Here is a 20458-nt window from a genome sequence, read left to right on the forward strand (position 1 = left end):
CAAATGCACTTAGTGCGCGTACTTGCTGATTTAGAGTCATTCTGTTGATTTCCAGTTCCGGGTTTATCTGCATGAGCAGACATACCTGTGACGTTCTGTGTACCTTTTTCTATTGCTACTTGTTTTCCTAGCAGAGAGACAAAAACTGTCGGAAATGCTAATTTTCTTACAAATTCCATAGATTCACACATATTATGTGCTTGATTTGTATTGTAAAATAAGAACATCGACGAGGTATTTATGGATTTAAAGCCTTAACCCAAATTCCATTCAGTCAGAACAGGCATAAGATGGACCAGATTGAGCTTTCCTAGCTTTGAATAGTTCCCGAGCAAGGTCCTTTTTGGCATGATTAGTCCATAGTATTCGTCCAGAGGAAGAAGATCCACATTTATTTTCCTTCTTCCCTTTTCTGTTAGAATGATGTACAGATGTTGTAGCATCTTCAATTTAGGTAACAATTTACCAATCAAATTATAGAACTGCCTTTGCGACCATTTAAGACATACATTTGTATCGGAAAACATCAGCTACCTTCTAAACATAATATCCAATGGTAGCTGAGTAGATTGTGTCTTAAGCGGGCTTTTCGTGGATCAAAAGAATACTCTCAAGGCATCAACAACTTTCTCTGGCCTGCAGATATAAAATGTAGACAAGAACTAAGATGGGGAACATTGGTACGGTTGAAGAAATTCTGGGAGTTCTTACCAGTCCTCCTGTGGCATGTGGCCTGCACCTTCAATCATCTTAAGCTTTATTACATCAGGATTCCCTTTCTGAAATTCTTCCGCTATTGACTGAGGGAGATACTTGTCTGATATTCCCCAGGCAACTAAAATTGGTTTGTCCCAGCTGAAGCCACATTGGACAAAATTTCAATCATTCGGGAACAAAAAGATACAGTAGCAGCAGCATCAAAGGACAGCTTTATTTGTAAATTCACTATAGTTAACTATGAAAGATGAGGCACCATGCTTTATAATAGGAGTCTGATGCCCTCTTTCTGTTGAAAAAGCACTGTCATCATCATTATAAACGAGCATCCTTTGAAGCCTTTAATTCTTTTTAAGTGTTGAGGTTCATTTAGCAGATGCAGAATAAAAAATCCACAACTTCTCCACTATACATCCAATCAAAGTTCCCAACTTGAATTTTTTTCAGACAAATTTTTTGTTTCATCCAAATTAAACTATAGTGAAACGCAATAATTTTTGTCACAGGCATATGCACTTCGTATACACCCCTGTGAGTCCACCAGCATCTGATTCATCACTAACATCATCAAGCGCAAATTGTTATTCATAGCTCCATTTCATATCATAACTATTTTTGCAGAACACGAATATATGCTCCAGAACAAACATAAACATGTATGATGGCAGTAAATCTCATGATCATTGCAAATTTATTGATACTAATATACCTTCCAGATGCAAATCCAGCTGATATTTGGCTAGTAATATCCTTGAAGTTAGCTCTTTTTGCAGCCTCAAGCAGTGCTGAAACACAAAAACAAGATAGCATTGCTCAAAACTATTATACATGCACATCAAATGCTTTTATCCTATAATTAAAAAATACAAAGTATTTGACACAAGCCCATCAATTTGACTCGATCTATACATGTAGGATGACTTAATACAGGATAGAACTCAAGCAAACTTGCTTGCAGGAAATTTTCAGCTTATAGTTCAGATTAACATTCGCAAACGGCTAACTATGCTTGGGGAGCTACCTTATTCTGGTGAAATACTAAAACCTCTGACAGAAAAAAAAATACATCTAAATGTTCAGTTAATTTTCCAGCTAAAACTTATGAGCTGCATGTAAAAGCGTATCTTTTTAGAATAACAGTACTGCAAATTACTAAATTACTAGAAGCTTGACACCACCAAAAAAATCCAATAATAACTATTCTCAGTGGAAAAATCAACACCAAATTCCAAGATTCGGCAGCATCACAAACCAAATCCAGGTCCACTGCTGGCCAAATATGGTAACCGATACACGTCTGCCTTTTCCAGCTTCAAGACGTAGCTGCCATGAAAAGTATTCTTGAATCAGAGAACACAAAGTAAGTGATCGTAGAATCTAGATGAGAAACAATGAATAATGCCACTCAACAGTGATTTCTACTCATATCAAAATGAAATCGGTACTTTGTTTCCTCACGTCATGACTGATAGAATCTTTAAGGTCTAGAAATAAGGATCAGATGCTTGCAATATTTGAACTTGAAGGGTCTATCCAATAGGACTAATACGCAACAATTTATTTCGTTATCAGTCTAAGCAAATATTACCCAAATTTCCGAAAAAAGATGCATGTTGACCACACCAAGAGCAGAACTTAGAAAGGAAATTCCCAAATCAAGAGCAAACAGGTCTAAAATGAAAGGAAAATTTCTTGATACGTACGGGCTACCTGCTTCAATAAAACGCTCTGCCATAACCGCATTCTGGCAAGTAAATTCACCAAAAAATGGAATCCTAGTCATCAGCAATGGCAGAAACATATATTATCGCAAAGAAATACATTGACACAAACATGATTGTGTGAGAAGCGAGGTGGTCTCTTTAATAGAACTAGATGCAATACTGATTGGTGTAAAAATAAACCTTAGTTGTTGAAATAGTCCAGGAAGTGGAGATGAAATTGTCAATGGGGTGTTCAGGATTGCAAGCTTTGATATTTTGCTTTGATTTTTCAAAGCCCAAGTCAATCCATATGATCCCACCAGAAATCCCTGCAAAAGGAAATTGAGAAGCAAGATTGGTACAAAGCAAAGAAACAATTTAATTTGCAAACATATTATGGTTTCCACCTGTAGATTTTAAGAAAGTCCAAAATATTTTCGAGAAAGCAAGAGAAGTGTATTGCAGTAAACATATTTTGATTGACTGCTTACTCATCATAGATAACTGAGAAGTTCAAACCTGAACTACTAGGAGAAAAGGAGAAGTAACCCCGAGTGTGTCCAGTAACTTGTCAAATACTTCATGGAATTCTTTCTCTGTTGATGAAATTTTTGAAAATTCAGAAAAATATCGATAAACCACATAACAGATCAAAATGAATGATCAAAAAGTCTCACACCTGTGTAGTCGAATCCATATCCAGCCTGTGGCTTGTCACTGAAACCAAATCCGATCCAGTCAGGTGCAAAGCAGTGGAACCCAGCATCTGCCATCTACCAAAGAAAGAGAGCTTCAGAAATCAATAGAGACAGCAAGAACACCTTAACCAATATTTCATTTGGTTGAACAACTGCAATCGATGTTAACCTTCAAATTCAATGCTTTGACCAGACAGCTAAAAGACCGTATATTCATTGGTAGCAGAAGTAAATGAATGAACACGGTCAAAAGGGACGGATCATACATGAAAGAAGATCTTTCCAAGATTGAAGAAAAGGAAAGTAGAAAATGAAAAATAAAATTTTCCAAGAACTGGACACTATGTTGCTATCAGTTGAAAAAATTATCTCTGGAATCAAAGATATCAAATTCTAAAATGCACAACAAGACCTGAGACATGACAACTCGATAGCTGTAGGACTGTGTTGGAGCTCCATGGAGAAACACAACAGTTCCACGTCTGCTCTCAGGTGATCCTGCAAAGTGGAGAAACTATAAGTTTATGCAACTTTTTGTATAAAAACTTATCAATACAATGATTTACCTGTTTCTCTAACAAACCATCGAAACCCTCCAGATTTAATGTATGAACCATATTCCTTCCCCTTGTCTTCTATTCTCTTCAATAGATTATTGGGACATAATACACCTACATTAGTTAGTCTCCATCTTGGAAATCACCGGGCAATGCATAAAAACCACAACAAAGATAAATATCAAGGACATGAAGCTAAAGAGAAAAATACTACAGCCAGAATATGACCAATAAAAGGATTCATCCAGACAGACCAACATTCTCCGGACATAACCTCTTGTTAAAGAGTTATACAATAATCAAAAACTTCATCACTGATTTTTAACAAAAGAATTTCAGACAGTCGCCGAATCATCATCAAAGTTGCCGAATTAATCCCAATGTTCCTCTGAGAATTAGACAGTTGTAATACATTTTTAGGCACAAAAATTAATCTAGTTAAGAGGCTGAAAATAAAACATAAAACTTTACAGGGAGCTCGGAGGATTACGTAGAGCATTTGTCCGACATTCCCGTCCTCGGCAGGGGATTCCGGGAGCTGAATGGCGCTGCGGCTTGACGGATTGTCAGTGACGAAACCAAATGGATTGAAAGCTGGTTTGTCGTCATCATCCTCAGAAGCCTTGGCAATTGTACGGATGAACCTTTTCGGTACGAAAAATCTATTTGAGGAGGAAGAGGAACTGATCGGGGAGAGGAGAGGCGGCGGAGGAGAAAGGAGAGAGAAAGGCATGGCAGCGGCGGGGGGACTGGTGGTGGCGGTGGAAGTAGGAGCGAGTGAAGGGAGTTGGAATTTTAACGACCACCACTAACTACTGATACTCTGAATCTCTCTGCCTTTATATCCCGCTAGGAGTGGGACCCTTCATTTCCTCAGTTCTTTTTGTATCAACCAAATTAATTTAGAATTACCATAATGCCCTTACATCTTTACAAAAGTCAAACAAAAGCACCTTATTTTTGTGTGTTCACCTTTATAGAAGTTTGACAAATATCTTATTATTATTTGAAAAATTATTAATATTTTTTAATATTAATAGTTATTAAATAATTAGCCTAATTTGTTAATTTTTGTTAGATTTTTATTTTTTTTACAATGAATCGATCAACATATTCTTGTGAACTATAAATTATAATTTTATTTATATATTTTTTAATTTTTTTAAAATTCTTTTGTGCACTAAGTATATATATTTTTTTACAAATTTTCAAATTTGTTCGTACACCTTATTTGATTTTTTTATAATTTGTATATTTTTTTTTAAAAAAATACAATCAGGACAATATTCGTAATTTCATCCAATAATTACATAATTTTATCAAATATCATAAGAATATCTATAATTTTTTAAACACTGAGAAGATATTTAGGTAAGGCTGTTATGCGTGCGTGAATAGTCCTCAAAGAAAAATCGCGACCCCAATTATGCCAAACTTGAGGGATGAGTTAGTTGTAATTTAATCTTGTTTTTTTGAATAAAGTGAATAAGTGATATAAAATACTTCAGATAATTACATTTTATTATTTTTGAAGATTAGACAATTCGAGTACGGATTTAAAATTTGTCAAAAAGTATAGTTGAAAACAATAAAAATAAATTATTTGAATAAATAATTTTAAAAATATTTATTTATTTCTATCTAATACAATAGATTGGAATTAGTGAAAATAAAAAAAAAAAATCAGTTTTGAGGGGGGTTTTTGGAAAGAAAGAAATATAAATTGCTTGTACAAAGATATATGATTTTGTTGGGGAGGACTGAAAATACAGGAAAGTAGAAGGACCAATAAGTAAAAAAGCAGGAATCAGCTAGGGTAAGAAAAACTAACCTCTCAGACTTTGACGCAACCCCACGTCAACCTCTCCTCGAGATATGGCCGACGATGCCGTTTTCTCTCCCGCCGACGAGGGCTTGTCGTCGAATTCCGGCATCGGTATTACCGTAAGTGGTTTTCGACTTTTTTTCTTGATGCCCGTTAGCTGCGATTTGTTCACCACTTGATGATTGTATCACCTCTCCCTCACAATCCATATTTTAGGGGCTTATGTTTTTAAATTAAGTTTTCGCAAAATTCCAAGAATATTCAGTCGGAACAAATGGTTAGGAGAGTCTGTTCATGGGGTTGTACGTTGAGAAAAAGCGTAAAAGTCTTGCCCAAAAGCTGAATTTGAAGCGAAAACTGAAGATTTAGCTTAATTTTAATATTCCTGTATGTGATTTCTTATGCTGTAGAGTTGACGAGTTTTGGCTCTGGTTTCCACGGATATGTTTCTTAGTGTGTACCGTTGTCTGTTGAAGAAATCTTGATCGAAAAAAATGCATAGGATGGACATCATAATGTGGGCTGCACTTATAGTTGGTGAAGTTTGCAGTTTCTGATTACTTGTTCTTGGTTCTTGGTTTTTGTTGTTGTAGTTCACTTTGTATACTTTATGTACTTGGTTTACATTCTTGTGCTGCTGCCTTGTATTTCAAGCTAGATGGAAGAAGGTTCTGAAAACAGTGAAGAACTGCTAGATGATGAAGGGGAGGAAGATTTTGAGATAGGAACCAATGATCTTGGGGATGAAGGCAGCCAACTGCTTCAAGAAAAAAACAATGATCTGGAGAATGCCATTCAGCAGGTGCTAAGAATTCAAAGAGTTGACCTTGAGAACGATGGCGTGCCAGTACTCGGTATTCATGGTGTGGACCTTGAGAATGGCAATGAGCATGTACTCGAGTTTGAGAGCAATGGGCATGAGGGGAACAGTGAGCGTATGCTGGAGATCCCAAGCACTGATAAGGATAGCTGCAGTGACCAAATGCTTGGGGTTCCAGGCAGTGATAAAGAGAACGCAACAGATGCTGATATGGCTGTGATGGGTGGTCAAACTGATACCGGGGGGAAGTCTTATCTCCCGCCTGTTGAGGGAATGGAGTTTGAATCATACGATGATGCCTATAACTATTACAACTGCTATGCCAAGGAGCTTGGATTTGGTATTAGGGTTAAATCTTCTTGGACAAAGCGTAACAGCAAAGAGAAGCGTGGGGCAGTCCTCTGTTGCAATTGTGAGGGATTTAAAACAATGAAAGAAGCAAGCACTCGAAGAAAGGAAACAAGAACTGGCTGTCTAGCAATGATAAGGTTGAGGTTAGTGGAGACTAATAGATGGAGGCTGGATGAAGTTAAATTAGAACACAACCATTTATTTGATCATCAGAGGGCTCAAAACTCCAGGTCGCATAAGAAGATGGAAGCAGGGGCCAAAAGGAAGTTTGAATCAGCAGTTGATGTAGAAGTACGAACAATCAAGTTATATCGAACTCCAGCTGTTGATGCAGTGAGTTGTGGAAGCTCGAGTGAAAGAGAACTCAGCAACCATGTTGAGATGGCGAAACGCTTAAAACTCAGAAATGGTGATGTAGTGGCCCTTTATGATTATTTTCGTCGAGCGCAGCTTGCTGACCCAAATTTTTTTTATATTATGGATCTAAATGATGAGGGGTATGCAAGGAATGTCTTTTGGATTGATTCTAGGTCAAGGGCTGCCTACGGCTATTTTGGTGATATGGTAATTGTAGACTCAACATGCCTGTCAAATAAGCATGATATTCCACTTTTGTCGTTCAGTGGATTGAATCACCATGGTCAACCTATTTTGCTTGGTTGCAGTTTGCTTGTTGATGAAACATTTGAGACATATCTTTGGTTGATGAGAGCATGGCTTACATGTATGATCGGACGTCCTCCACAAACTATAATTACCGACCAGTGCAAGGCATTGCAGGATGCGATCTCTGAGGTTTTCCCCAGGGCTCATCATTGTCTTTGCCTACCCCTTGTTATGAAGAGCATTCACGAAAAATTAGGAGAAGTGGCGGAGTCGGAAATATTTCAAACAGTACTAAACAGAACCGTGTACAACTCAATGAAAGTAGAAGAATTTGAAATGGCCTGGGAAGAGATGATTCAACATTTTGCTTTCAGGGATCACAAATGGCTTCAAAGCTTGTACGAGGACCGAGAAAGATGGGTCCCAGTTTATTTGAAAGACACTTTTGTTGCTGGAATATATTCTTCAGAGCCAGGCGAATACGTAGCTCCATTTTTCCACGGGTATATACATGATCAAATGACTTTGAATGAGTTTTTCAGTATGTATGAATTACTCCAACAAAAGAAGATTCAGAAGGAAGCTCTTGACGATCTCAATTCGAGAGAGTTTAGACCTGTGTTGAGAACAAGGTGCAATTATGAATTGCAGCTCTCCGAGTTATATACTAAAGAAATATTCTTGAAGTTCCAAGAAGAGGTGGTGCTGATGTCTGGTTGTTTCAGTGTAACACAAATTCACGCCAACGGACCAATCTTCACGTATATGATCAAAGAACGAGATGCTGAGGGAGATGCAAGGGAAGCAAAGAACTTTGAAGTCGTGTACGATAAAGTAGGGGTAGACGTTCGCTGTATCTGCAGTTGCTTCAATTTCAGAGGATACTTATGCCGACATGCATTAAGCGTCCTCAGCTACAGCGGGGTGGAGGAAATCCCAATCCAGTACATCTTAACACGGTGGAGGAAGGATGTGGAACGCTTGTACACTCCCGATCTTGGTTCCAACAACATTGACATCAGCAACCCTGTTCAATGGTACGATCACCTGTACAGACGTGCCATGCAGGTTGTTGCAGAAGGGATGGCATCACAAGATCATCACATGGTTGCTTGGCAAGCGTTCAAGGAATCGCTCAATAAGGTTCGTCTTGTTGCAGAGAAACCTGTATAAAATAGTCAGTAGAGATGAAGGGCAACGTCGTCTACAGAAGTATTAAATCTTTCTTATACGAATTCAGATATGTTACTGTACAGTTATCTTGCTAAGTGTATATACATGTTATTCTCCCGCTTCTTGTTGAATACAGAGAGTAGCTCACTTTTGAGGTCTGTTTTTTGGTTTTGTTATAGGACTGATTTTCACTGTAGATTGATTGTAAGATCAATGAAGTAGGCTAGTTCATGCTACACTCGATACTTTGTGCATTAGATAATTGTCAGATATTTCCGATTTTTAAAAGACGGGGTATGTGTCAATCATCTAATTATTTGGTGTTTAGGAAGTAATAATATACAGGTGAAATTGAATCTAAGAAGCTATATACTATGTTTGGATCAAGGAATTCAATGATGAAAAAAAAAAAAAAGAGAGCAAAGTACAAAGATTAGCAAAAAGAAGTATCATTTGAAGTGAGGGTAATATTTTTGTATAATGATTTTCTCACTAAAATTCAAGATCCAAACATAACATTACAGCCTCAATCCACCTAATTCCTTCAAGTGGACTTTCAAATTGTTGATTATACCTTGAGAAAGATATAACTACAATCACTCTTTTGATTTTTTGCCCCACACACACACAAAAAAATTAATAATAATAATAAATAAATAAATAAAAATGCCTTTTTTCTTCTGAACTTGTGTACAAGTCTACTTTAATCTAAAAAAAGTAATTACCAACATGTAAATTCTATATTTTCTATGTTTATTTTTAAATATTATGTATTGTTACAGTTTTATTTCATGGTGCTATTACCAAATATATATATATATATATATATTTTACTTAATATTTTGTCTTTTCATAAACAATTTATCACAATTAAACACATAATCAATGCTATTGTTTTTTTTTTTTTTTTTGTGGGGAAGATATGAGCATCGAGTGTGCACGACTATTAGTACTATTAATTAATTGGGAGATGCCCTTTATAATTAATTTGGCGGACAAATTGTATGTTGACTTAAATGCCTTTTTTTTTTTTAAAAAAAAATAATAAAAAAGCAAAAACTTGCTTCCTCAAATTTAAATCCATACTTTGAAGCACCCTATTGTATACACTATTCGACCTTTTTATATTTTTAAGAATAGTATTTTTGCCTTGGTTCTTCTTTACAAACATCAAGTGTTTTATACTTTATTTTAAATAAATTTATACCATAAATCTCTTTAAAAAAATTACAATTATAACTATATTTATATTTTATGCGTGCACATGACACACACTCATTGAGTGTGCAATTACCGCTAGAATGTACTATTCTTATAAACAAAGTGTTAGAATAATTATCTTTTATTTGCAAAATATATATTATTTGAAATATTCTCAAATTTATTTATTTTTATACGAATTGACCGTCTGTTTATTTTTTTCTAAGAAGAATTATAATGAGTTCTCTTGAAATTGATCATAATTATAAATATTTTTCATAGAATTGATAATTATCTAATAAATATCCTCTCTTTTATATTTTTAAGAATAGTATTTTTGCCTTGGTTCTTCTTTACAAACATCAAGTGTTTTATACTTTATTTTAAATAAATTTATACCATAAATCTCTTTAAAAAAATTACAATTATAACTATATTTATATTTTATGCGTGCACATGACACACACTCATTGAGTGTGCAATTACCGCTAGAATGTACTATTCTTATAAACAAAGTGTTAGAATAATTATCTTTTATTTGCAAAATATATATTATTTGAAATATTCTCAAATTTATTTATTTTTATACGAATTGACCGTCTGTTTATTTTTTTCTAAGAAGAATTATAATGAGTTCTCTTGAAATTAATCAGAATTATAAATATTTTTCATAGAATTGATAATTATCTAATAAATATCCTCTCGTGGCGGCATTTGTTAGATAGATGTTATTTTCATGAAGTTATTTGTAATTTTCTAATAATGAAGTAATATTTATAATTATAAAAAACTTTAGAGGAGTTCATTATAATTTATTATTTTTTATTAATGATATTTTATTCATAAAAATACTAAATTAATAAATATTATTTAAAAAATATTAATTTGGTCTGTAATTTATTTTATTTTTTATTAATAAATAATATAATAAAATAAGAACAATAGGTGCGACAAAATCGTAATTACAACAAAATCTACAAGAAGGTTCTCTAGGCCCTGGAGTGCTACATGTTATTTCACTCGCCGGAGCACTAACCGTAATTTTCTCCGGCCGCTGACTCCCGGCCGTCTTCGTTCCTAATACTCACATGTGAGCCGCATGCCCTCATTTCTCATGCAATCAAGTCAATATATGCAACGGAGAGGTTGCGGGTGAAATGCATGTTTAGAAATTTTCATTTCAGTTGATTATCGGTGTGAATTATTGACGTTTGAGGTTTCAGCAGCTGAAGATTTGAGCAATGTTTCGATCTTGAATGCGAATTATCTTGAAATTTTTAGAATTAGACTAGTTTTCCAGTTTTTTATTAGGGTCAATTTTTTAAGAAGTTTGAAGTTTTGATCTTTACAGTGGTTTCTGGTTTTCTGTCTCTTTCTTTTGGTTTTCAATGGAAGGTGGTGATAATTTGGAGTGACTCTTTTTTACTTAAAGAAGTGATTGGAAATGCTTTCAGGTGCTTCTTTTCTTGGAATATCTGTGTCCTTTAAATGGTGCGAAGCAACTGAATCCTGTGTTGAATGGCAATGGCAGTAGCATTTTGCTGCTTTGAATCAGTAATTTTCTTGATTTTTGTTATTTGTGATAAGAATTGTGTTGAAGATAAGTGGCATTATACTTGTCTGATCTCTTCGTATTTTAAGAAAGGTTGATAAATTTAATGGAAATAGAGAACAGTTAATTAGGGTTCATACTGTCTGAGAGTTATGATATGGAAATTCTGGTAGTTTCTATGTTGATGGCGTATAGATTAGGGCAAGATGTTTTGTGATCACTTCTGGACCATTCATATATTTTAGCCTATTGAATGCCTGATTTCCCATGCTTCAGTGAGTAATGAATATATTGATTTCCATGTCTTGGTTGCCTGTGCCTCCACTTTTGTTCTGTTTTTGCGCTGGGGGATGATTGTCTGAAGTAAAGAAGATATCACAAGACACTATGCTTCATGGGCTAGAATTTAACTGGCACCTTAGAACACTTCTCTATTTGGATTTTAGACATACTATCTGCTAAAATTGGAAATGAAGAGGCAACTTTGGCCCACACAGCAGTGTGTATTAGTTGCAGCACAACTATCACATTGTCGAGTGATTTTCTCTGCTTTAATTTCTGTGCAGAAGTATCTAGTATCTGCTTTGCCAATCGCTTGTTCTACTGTAAAAATTAGTCTCTTGTGAACAGAAGAAACAGCTAGCACCTTTTTCATTTAATTTTCAGTTATCATTGCTATTATTATTTCCATCAGTAGTTTTTTTTTTTCTTACTCTGTTGTGCTTTTTGGGCTTATGTTTGCACAGAGAGAGAGAGTGTGTTTTTCTACTTAATATGGAAGAGATCCCTCTTCACACTGAGCAAACCACAGATACACTACCCTGTGAGACTCCACCAGGAACCAATGATGGGAAAGCAGCATTTGATGATCAAAATGGCAATCTTGAAGGTAATAATTCTCAAGGAAGGAAAGAATTCGTTGCTCCTGCTGTGGGAATGGAATTTGAGACCTATGATGATGCTTACAACTATTATAATTGTTATGCCCGAGAGGCAGGCTTTAGTGTGAGAGTGAAAAACTCTTGGTTCAAAAGAAACAGCAGAGAGAAATATGGTGCAGTACTTTGTTGCAGTAGCCAGGGATTCAAAAGAGTTAAAGATGTAAACCGTCTCCGGAAAGAAACAAGAACCGGTTGTCCTGCTATGATGAGGATGAGGTTAGTGGATTCCAAAAGATGGCGGATACTTGAAGTTACTCTCGAGCACAACCATCTATTAGGGGTGAAAGGTTACAAGTCTATTCGGAGTATGGGTAGTGGGACCAAGAGGAAACTGTCTTCTAACTCTGAACTGGAAATACAACCTGTCAAATTGTACCGTGCTCTTGTGATAGACACCGGCGGTGATGGGACCTCTAATTTCAATATAAGGCAGGCTAAAAGTTCATCTGATCAGCCCAATCAATTGAACTTAAGAAAAGGTGACGCACAAGCAATGTACAATTACCTCTGCCGTATGCAGTTGACAAACCCGAATTTCTTTTACTTGATGGATCTAAATGATGAAGGGCGCTTGAGGAACGTGTTCTGGGTAGATGCCAGAGCTAGGGCTGCGAATAGTTACTTTGGTGATGTGATTTTCTTTGACAATACATGTTTGTCAAACAGATATGAGATTCCCCTTGTTGCATTTGTTGGCGTAAATCATCATGGTCAACCGGTGTTACTTGGTTGTGGCCTCCTTGCAAGTGAGACAATGGAGTCATACATTTGGCTGTTCAAGGCATGGGTTACTTGTACATCTGGACATCCCCCACAAACCATTATCACAGACAGGTGCAAGGTTTTGCAGAGCGCAGTGGCTGATGTCTTTCCAAAGTCTCACCATCGATTTGGCTTGTCACACATAATGAGAAAAGTTCCAGAGAAATTAGGAGGATTGCGGAATTATGATGCTATACGGAAAGCATTGCTGAAAGGGGTTTACGAGGCTTTAAAACCATTTGATTTTGAAGCAGCATGGGGGTTTATGATCCAGCGTTTTGGAGTAGCTGATAACGAGTGGCTTCGATTGTTATATGAAGATCGAGCACTTTGGGCTCCTGTTTACCTGAAGGACACCTTTTTCATGGGAATGGCTGCCGCACAGCCTGGGGAGACCCTGAATGCATTTTTTGACAAGTACTTGCACAAGCAAACTCCACTGAAGGAATTCCTCGACAAGTACGAATTGGCCTTGCAGAAAAAGCACAAGGAAGAAGTGATTGCAGACATGGAGTCAAGAAACTCTAGTCCCGAACTAAAAACAAGATGTTCCTTTGAGCTGCAACTGTCCAAGGTATACACTAGAGCAATATTTAAAAGATTCCAGTTGGAAGTGGAGGAGATGTACTCCTGTTTCAGCACAACGCAGATACACATTGATGGGCCGATCACAATATTTTTAGTCAAGGAACGGGTTTTACACGACGGTAACAGGAGAGAGATCCGGGATTTTGAAGTTCTCTATAACCGAGCTGCAGCTGAAGTTCGTTGCATCTGCAGCTGCTTCAACTTTTATGGTTATCTATGTCGGCACGCATTGTGTGTACTGAACTTCAATGGAGTGGAAGAGATCCCCTCGAAATACATTTTGTCACGGTGGAAGAAGGACTATAAACGCTTGTACCTTCCGGACCATGGGGCTGATAACGCTGATACAGAACGTGTGCAATGGTTCAACCAATTGTATCGAAGTGCATTACAAGTTGTGGAGGAGGGAGTGATCTCTCTAGACCATTACAAGGTTGCATTGCGAGCATTCGAAGAGTCGTTGGTTAGAGTTCACAGTCTTGAAAAAAAACATGTGTAGCCAACTTCTTTAACATAATGACTCTTTTATCAACAAAGAGTGCTCCCAACTTGTGCATCATGCGAGTTCTTCAAGAAGCATTACCATATTGAAATTTGAAGATCAAACAGCTCTGATTATTTCAAATTTGATGGTGGTAGTGATTCAACTCTTTCATATGGAGATTTGAAGATTCGACTCTCTGCGCTAGATTGAAAATACCCGGACACGATAAGAAACTTGATGTTAGGAATTGGTTTTTAGAGTGTGAACTTGTGCAGGAAATATGAAAACAAAATACTTAAGAATTATGTGGTTCCAAGAAATCTTTACGCTTGTTTAAGATTAGTTTCTATTGCAATTGTATCGAGTGATAAAAGACTACTGATCAGCTATTTATATTATGGCACCTGTAAAGCATTTCTAAAATTATAATTTTATCTCTAATTATTTGTATTAATATAAAAAGAAAATCATTCCACACTTCTAAACGACGGTTAATAACACTGCCGCATTAATCTTTTTGTGAAGTAAAAAATGTCATTCATAATAAAATAACTAATTTATTCAACTATTTAAAATTTATATTAATTGATAAATTATTTTTTGTTCTTTCTTTTTATTAATATATGTATTGATTTATATATTTTATTCTTATTTATAATATATTTTAAAGCGTGTAAATTATTTATTATATGCACATGCGAACGACGTGCTATAATGATTAGTACATATATAAAGAAAAAATAGCATTTTCATCCCAAAACTTAAGGCGGTTCTACTTTTGGTCCCATTAATTGCAAAATTCTCACTTTTGATCTCGAAATTTAAGAAAGTAGTACATTTTATCCTACGACATCTTTCCAATTAGATAGTTAACGAAAAAAGCCACGTAGTCATTAAGTGCATGAGATCAAAAGCACTACTTTTTAAAAGTTATGGTGCCAAAGTATATAGACCCTAACAACTATGTGCATTTTATATTAAAATATCAAATGGTATCATAAAATCAAAAGTGCTATTTTTTAAAAGTTATGAGATTGAAAATGAGAATCTCATAATTCATGTAAACTAAAAGTGGAAAAAGATTTTAAATTATAAGGTGAAAAAGTGTTGTATCTCCATATATATAAATATTTATAGAACTTAATGTACTGTGTGTGTGTGTATATATATATATATATCTATATTGTATGCTTGATCTGAGGTCACTGATCTTAGTGAACGAATTGGTGTTATCTTGACATAATGACTGTAATATGATCAATTTTTAATTAAAAATGACAAAAGTTAGGAGAGAAGGCGTAATATTATGGGCTTGAGTAACAGGTGGCAGCCTGTGATTGGTGCTACCATCCTCATTTTCCTTCCTTTCTTGTAGAAAAATTGCATTTTACATCCTACAAATTATTCCCTTTGTAATTTTAGACCCATTTTTTTAATCTCACCGCATTATACCTCATAACTCCAAAAAATATAAGTTCAATCCCAAATATTAATTTCGTTAAATTTCTGATAAAAATAACACGTGTATGACACAAGCTCCGTTAAATCTTGAGGAAAATTAAGGTTAATTCTATTATAAATTTAACGGAGTGAAAATTTAAAATTAAAATTATAAGCTTTTGGAGATTATCTGAGTCAATATAATAAGTTTAAAATTAATGGAATCAAAACCATAAAAAAATTAACTTGCAGAACGTAACATGTAATTTATTTCCATTTTAGAATTCACTATTTTATTTTAACCTCAAATTGGAGTGTGAAATACACATAGGGAGGTTCCCAATTTCATTTTCATCCTCCAAGTAGGGGTCAAAATGCAATTTCATAGAAACTTTCTGCCTAAAAGTATAATAAAACAAGTTCTACAACATTATCCAAAACAAAACTTACAAGGGTACATCTGACAATTCATCCGCAACCTGCGACCATTTGTTAATCAAACCCGGAGGCACCGCTTTGTCTGTCCAACTACTCATATCCGCGACTGCTCCGCCTCTGCACCACCGCAATTTCCCGCCCGCCGCCGATTAAATATCACCCTCATCAATTGTAAGCGTACTCCGGGTTATTTGCTTGTTCTTGTACGTATATGCGTAAACGCATATGTTTACATAAACAATTATTGAGCTAAAGACTGAATTTTGTTGAAGAGTTGGATGTAGAATTAGTTCTCTGTTGAATGTACCACGGTACGGGTTCAATTTGCTTTACAATTTTTTATTATAATGGATTAGTTTTCTCAAGTTAAGAGTGTTCATTTTTTCCTGTTTATCTGTGGAATTGCGCATGATGAAATTTCTTGATTTAGTCCCTGAGTTTTAGAACACATAATTGCAGTGTGTGTGTGTGTGTGTTATTGTAAATTAAAATCAATCAAGGGAATATTGCGATTTTGATCCCACACAATAGAGGTGGTTGCATTTTTTGTCATATACAATAAAAATTGTGGCAGATGGTCGCATATGATAATTATTGTAGCATTTGATACAATTTTTTTAATTTGTTTTTCCCAGTACTAGATGGATGAAGTTTCTCTCAATGGGGAAGCTGCATATGATGATGAGGCTGAGGGATTTGAGATTGATGGAGAATGTGCAATGACAGAATATGTTGGTCAAACTGGTAATGTTCTACTTGGTGAGAATCCACTGCCTCCAGCTGTTGGGATGGAGTTTGAGTCTTATGATGATGTTTATTACTTTTACAATTGTTATGCAAAACAACAAGGATTCGGTGTAAGAGTAAGTAATACTTGGTACAGAAAGAGCAAGGAGAGGTATAGAGGGAAATTAAGCTGCAGTAGTGCAGGGTTCAAGAAGAGATCTGAAGCCAGCCGGCCAAGACCTGAAACTCGGACCGGCTGTCCTGCAATGGTTAAGTTTAGGTTGATGGAGAATAAGAGGTGGAGAATTATAGAAGTTGAGCTTGAGCACAATCATTTAACCAGTTCAACTAGTTCTAAATTCTATAAATCTCATAGGATAATGGATCTTGGAAGTAAGAGACCTTTGCCAATCGATGGATCTGAGGAAGTTCGTAAAATCAGGTTGTTTAGAACAGTGGTTATTGACACAGAGGATAACGGGTTTTCAAGCTTTGATGAAGGTGACTTTAGGAATAATATTGATCAGAGTGACGACAAGTTGAACCTTAAACAAGGGGACACTCAAGAAATGCTTGACTTTTTTACAAGGATGCAGTTGGGTAGCCCAAGTTTCTTTTATGTGATGGATATTAATGAGAAAGGATGCTTACGGAACACATTCTGGGCTGAGACAAGGTCTAGGCCCGCCTATGGTTATTTTGGGGACGTTATATTCATTGATACTACGACTTTAATCGAAAAATACGAGGTTCCTCTTGTGTTATTTACTGGTGTCAATCACCATGCACAGCCCATGTCGCTGGGCTGTGGCTTAGTTTCCAGTCAGACTGTGGAGTCCTTTACATGGCTGTTCAGAGCATGGCTGACATATATGGTGGGACGTCCTCCACAAACTGTTATTACCAGCCAGTGTAAAGCCTTGCAAAATGCTATTTCCGAGGTTTTTCCTAGAGCTTTTCATTGTCTTTCTTTGACTAATATTATGAAGAAGGTTCCAAGTGAACTGGGTAGGTTGGAGGAATATGACGCAATCAGAAAGGCATTTACTAGAGCAGTTTATCACTCATCAAGAGTAGATGAGTTTGAAGCAGCTTGGGAGGAAATGGTGCAGAGCTATAGGCTTATGGATCATAAATGGCTTCAGATGTTATATGAAGATCGGAAGCGGTGGATTCCAGTCTATTTGAAAGAAGTTTTTTTGGCAGGAATGTTTACCGTAAAAGAGAATGAGAGGTTGACTTCACCGTTTGAAGAATACTTGAGCCCACATACTTCACTTAAACAGTTTTTCAGCAGTTATGATCGAGCTCTGCTGGAAATCAACCAAAGAGAAACAATATCTGATTTAGAATCAAAAAACTCTAATTCCATGCTAAAGTCAAGATTCTATTTTGAGTTGCAGCTCTCGAGACTATATACAAATTGCATATTTAAGAAATTTCAAGATGAAATAGAGGGCATGTACACTTGTTACAGTATAAGACAGATGAACATAGATGGCTCTATCGTGACTTACATTGTTAAAGAAGACATCCAAGTCGAGGAGAACTGGAGGGAAACAAGGGACTTCAAGGTGACGTACAATGCTTCTGATGCTGAAGTTCTTTGTGCATGTGGATTATTCAACTTCAGGGGTTATTTGTGCAGACATGCATTAAGTGTTATCAACCAAATTGGTTTGGAGGAGATTCCACCCCGGTATATTCTTGCAAGATGGAGAAAAGACATAAATCGTAGCTATATTTTCAATCATGGCTGGAATGGCATTGATGTTAACAACCCTGTGCATAGATATGATAACTTGTACAAATGTGCTATAAAGGTTGTTGAGGAAGGGAGGCAATCACATGATCGTTACAAGTTCACTTCTCAATCTTTAGATGAGATACTAAACAAGGTTCGTATCTAATAGGATTATGAGGCTAACTCTGTGTAGATTCTGTGCTTTGTATCTTGAAAGTCTCTATCTCATTCTATCTAGCAATCGTGGCAAGTGTGGGCAATTGCCACAATCATGCTTGGAAGAACCTGTTAGCCTAGGAATAGCAGTTGTGTAGAATATGCAAGTTAATGTACAAAGGTTAAAATCCAAAGACAATTATTCCTCAAGTGGACATACTCATTGACTATCTAGATTCTTTTTCTTTGGTGGTATTATTATTCAAGCACTTTTGATAGCTTAAGCCTACTTCATTCTCCCAGTGAAGGCAGCATATTTGTGACTTCAAACATGTCCTAAACAGGATGTCAACAAAAGTCCGTGAAAAGAAACATGTGCCCATAGTGCTCGATTCTTCCACTATTAACACAATAGAAATCTTAACCTCACAAATTCTAAGCAGACAGAACGCAGAATGCAGATATCATAATTTAACTTATAACAATGCGTTCCATTGATGACAAAACAAGAGGAGTGGCATATCTGAAACTCCTCTAGCAACCAAGTTCCCTTGCCACTGCTTGGAATGCAGGAAATCACATTACAACTCTCTGTTTTGTTGAGGTAACATGAGAATCTACACCATACAATGCATTCCATCAATCGGCGGCATAGCCACTCATGACATCTGCTATATATACATGAAGCCGATGAAGCCCTGGAGCGTGGCAAAATGCAACTCAATAAGATCCATAGACAATGTTATGAAAATTAGCAAGGCACGATGGACTACATCACCCGGAGGCTTCAGTTGGAACCGGGTTCAACCACAAGCAGCCGATAATGCAGACTTATCGATTTATCCGTTTGCCATGGCCCAGGAACAAAGAACTGAAAAATCACAATCAAACAAGCATCCTGGGGAGCAATCCCATCGAATGCAGCATCAGTTAGAACCGGGATCGAGCACAGGGAGCCGACAATGCAGACTTATAGATTTATCCGTTTGCCTTGTCCCAGGAACAAAGAACTGAAAAATAACAATCAAACAAGCACCCTGGGGAGCAATCCCATAGAATGCAGCATCGGGCCTCGCCAAACTACACTGCAGAGACTTGAAAAAATGCTTCACACTAACTTGCACATTCATCGCATCTCCTCTCTGAACAGCCCTCTCAATCCTAGTCTGAGCACTCAAACCCTCATCCCCCACCACCCGATCAGCCCTCTCCCCTAAAACCATAAGCCTCCGAAACTCAGCCCCCAATGTGATCAAACTTGTCGAAATCTGCAAATGCAAGTCTCCGCATTTACTTATGGAGACCCCCATAACCTCCCCAACGTGCTTCATCCTATCAACAAAATTCTGCAGCGAATTCAGCTCGGGCGCTCTAACTAGAGTCGCAGGCATTTCCTGAGCACTTTCCAGCGCGAGCTGGAGCTCCTGAACATCCGCCCGCGACAGGGGTTTCGAAATGGGCACGTCCTGGACCACCGCGGACTTGTGCCCTTTTGCTTCAAACGTCAGAAACGGCATCGGTTGGGTCGAGTGCGGGGGTAACTTCTTGACCAATTTTATCTGGAGGCCACTGGAATTGAAGTCCCTGGACTCGACGTAGATGGCGAGGATGGAGCGGAGGGCGCGGTGGAGGAGGGAGAGGTCGATACAAAAGGCGATCTTGTCGTCGTTTTGGCTGGAAATCCGATAGTCGTGGAAGAGCGACTGCTGCTTGAACTGGGCGACAGATTGGACACCGTCGGCGTTGAGGAGGTTGTGGAGGAAGAAGGCGTGGTCGCGGGTGAAGTAGAGGTGGCAGATTTTGCCCATCTTGTCCAGCGCCGGGAGGATTCTCTTCTCCAAGAGGTTGATGCCGTTGTCCGTCAGGAACGCTTTGAACTTCATCTTGATTCGGGTCGGGTTAATGGGACTGAGATATGGGTTTATTCGATTGCGGGTGGAATTTTGGGGAAGATGGAGGGAAAACACTTTTTGCGTT

At 36.9% G+C, this 20458-nt stretch overlaps 5 protein-coding genes across 11 annotated transcripts; 3 read left to right on the forward strand and 2 right to left on the reverse strand.

Annotated features, from left to right (window-relative positions):
• Window positions 322–4497, reverse strand: LOC105158360 (haloalkane dehalogenase). The gene is made up of 11 exons (XM_011075093.2): window positions 4166–4497; window positions 3685–3760; window positions 3531–3616; window positions 3100–3193; window positions 2940–3016; window positions 2622–2749; window positions 2421–2492; window positions 1970–2040; window positions 1427–1502; window positions 712–855; window positions 322–636 (listed from the first exon to the last, which is right to left on the reverse strand). Exons 1-11 carry the CDS (start codon window positions 4406–4408, stop codon window positions 597–599), a joined length of 1107 nt encoding a protein of 368 aa, XP_011073395.1. The 5' UTR covers window positions 4409–4497; the 3' UTR covers window positions 322–596.
• Window positions 5492–8608, forward strand: LOC105158361 (protein FAR1-RELATED SEQUENCE 8). 3 transcript variants are annotated; one of them, XM_020692890.1, is made up of 3 exons: window positions 5527–5619; window positions 5911–6037; window positions 6159–8608. In XM_020692890.1, the coding sequence occupies exon 3, from the start codon at window positions 6159–6161 to the stop codon at window positions 8448–8450; it is 2292 nt and encodes a 763-aa protein (XP_020548549.1). In that variant the 5' UTR covers window positions 5527–5619; window positions 5911–6037; the 3' UTR covers window positions 8451–8608. The 3 variants fall into 3 exon arrangements, with proteins under 3 accessions (XP_011073396.1, XP_020548550.1, XP_020548549.1); XM_011075094.2 differs by lacking the exon at window positions 5911–6037 and having other exon boundaries at window positions 5492–5619; XM_020692891.1 differs by lacking the exon at window positions 5911–6037 and having other exon boundaries at window positions 5515–5619; window positions 6155–8608.
• LOC105158362 (protein FAR1-RELATED SEQUENCE 6) lies at window positions 10602–14301 on the forward strand. Of its 4 annotated transcripts, XM_011075099.2 has the most exons (3): window positions 10612–10740; window positions 11105–11204; window positions 11949–14301. In XM_011075099.2, exon 3 carries the CDS (start codon window positions 11977–11979, stop codon window positions 13990–13992), a length of 2016 nt encoding a protein of 671 aa, XP_011073401.1. In that variant the 5' UTR covers window positions 10612–10740; window positions 11105–11204; window positions 11949–11976; the 3' UTR covers window positions 13993–14301. The 4 variants fall into 4 exon arrangements, with proteins under 4 accessions (XP_011073400.1, XP_011073401.1, XP_011073399.1 ...); XM_011075098.2 differs by lacking the exon at window positions 11105–11204 and having other exon boundaries at window positions 10602–10740; XM_011075097.2 differs by lacking the exon at window positions 11105–11204 and having other exon boundaries at window positions 10612–10802.
• Window positions 15876–18736, forward strand: LOC105158365 (protein FAR1-RELATED SEQUENCE 6-like). 2 transcript variants are annotated; one of them, XM_011075103.2, is made up of 2 exons: window positions 15876–16166; window positions 16491–18736. In XM_011075103.2, the coding sequence occupies exon 2, from the start codon at window positions 16497–16499 to the stop codon at window positions 18489–18491; it is 1995 nt and encodes a 664-aa protein (XP_011073405.1). In that variant the 5' UTR covers window positions 15876–16166; window positions 16491–16496; the 3' UTR covers window positions 18492–18736. The 2 variants fall into 2 exon arrangements, with proteins under 2 accessions (XP_011073405.1, XP_011073406.1); XM_011075104.2 differs by having other exon boundaries at window positions 15877–16026.
• On the reverse strand, window positions 18915–20450 carry LOC105158364 (checkpoint protein HUS1B). Its single transcript, XM_011075102.2, has one exon. It carries the CDS (start codon window positions 20362–20364, stop codon window positions 19408–19410), a length of 957 nt encoding a protein of 318 aa, XP_011073404.1. The 5' UTR covers window positions 20365–20450; the 3' UTR covers window positions 18915–19407.

This window comes from Sesamum indicum, linkage group LG3 (assembly GCF_000512975.1).
Source record: "Sesamum indicum cultivar Zhongzhi No. 13 linkage group LG3, S_indicum_v1.0, whole genome shotgun sequence".
Classification (NCBI taxonomy): Eukaryota; Viridiplantae; Streptophyta; class Magnoliopsida; order Lamiales; family Pedaliaceae; genus Sesamum; species Sesamum indicum.

What these genes read in the sequence shown, in the direction of transcription:
- LOC105158360 (XM_011075093.2), bottom strand. Translation starts at nt 4,408, where the DNA reads ATGCCTTTCTCTCTCCTTTCTCCTCCGCCGCCTCTCCTCTCCCCGATC. An exon ending in ATATGGATTCGACTACACAG is followed by an intron (nt 3,017 to 3,099) that starts GTGTGAGACTTT and finishes TTTCATCAACAG; the next exon opens with AGAAAGAATTCCATGAAGTA. An exon ending in CAGCAGTGGACCTGGATTTG is followed by an intron (nt 1,503 to 1,969) that starts GTTTGTGATGCT and finishes TTTGTGTTTCAG; the next exon opens with CACTGCTTGAGGCTGCAAAA.
- LOC105158361 (XM_011075094.2), top strand. Translation starts at nt 5,551, where the DNA reads ATGGCCGACGATGCCGTTTTCTCTCCCGCCGACGAGGGCTTGTCGTCG. An exon ending in ATTCCGGCATCGGTATTACC is followed by an intron (nt 5,620 to 6,158) that starts GTAAGTGGTTTT and finishes ATTTCAAGCTAG; the next exon opens with ATGGAAGAAGGTTCTGAAAA.
- LOC105158362 (XM_011075097.2), top strand. Translation starts at nt 10,750, where the DNA reads ATGCCCTCATTTCTCATGCAATCAAGTCAATATATGCAACGGAGAGGT. An exon ending in ATGCAACGGAGAGGTTGCGG is followed by an intron (nt 10,803 to 11,948) that starts GTGAAATGCATG and finishes ATGTTTGCACAG; the next exon opens with AGAGAGAGAGTGTGTTTTTC.
- LOC105158365 (XM_011075103.2), top strand. Translation starts at nt 16,497, where the DNA reads ATGGATGAAGTTTCTCTCAATGGGGAAGCTGCATATGATGATGAGGCT.
- LOC105158364 (XM_011075102.2), bottom strand. Translation starts at nt 20,364, where the DNA reads ATGAAGTTCAAAGCGTTCCTGACGGACAACGGCATCAACCTCTTGGAG.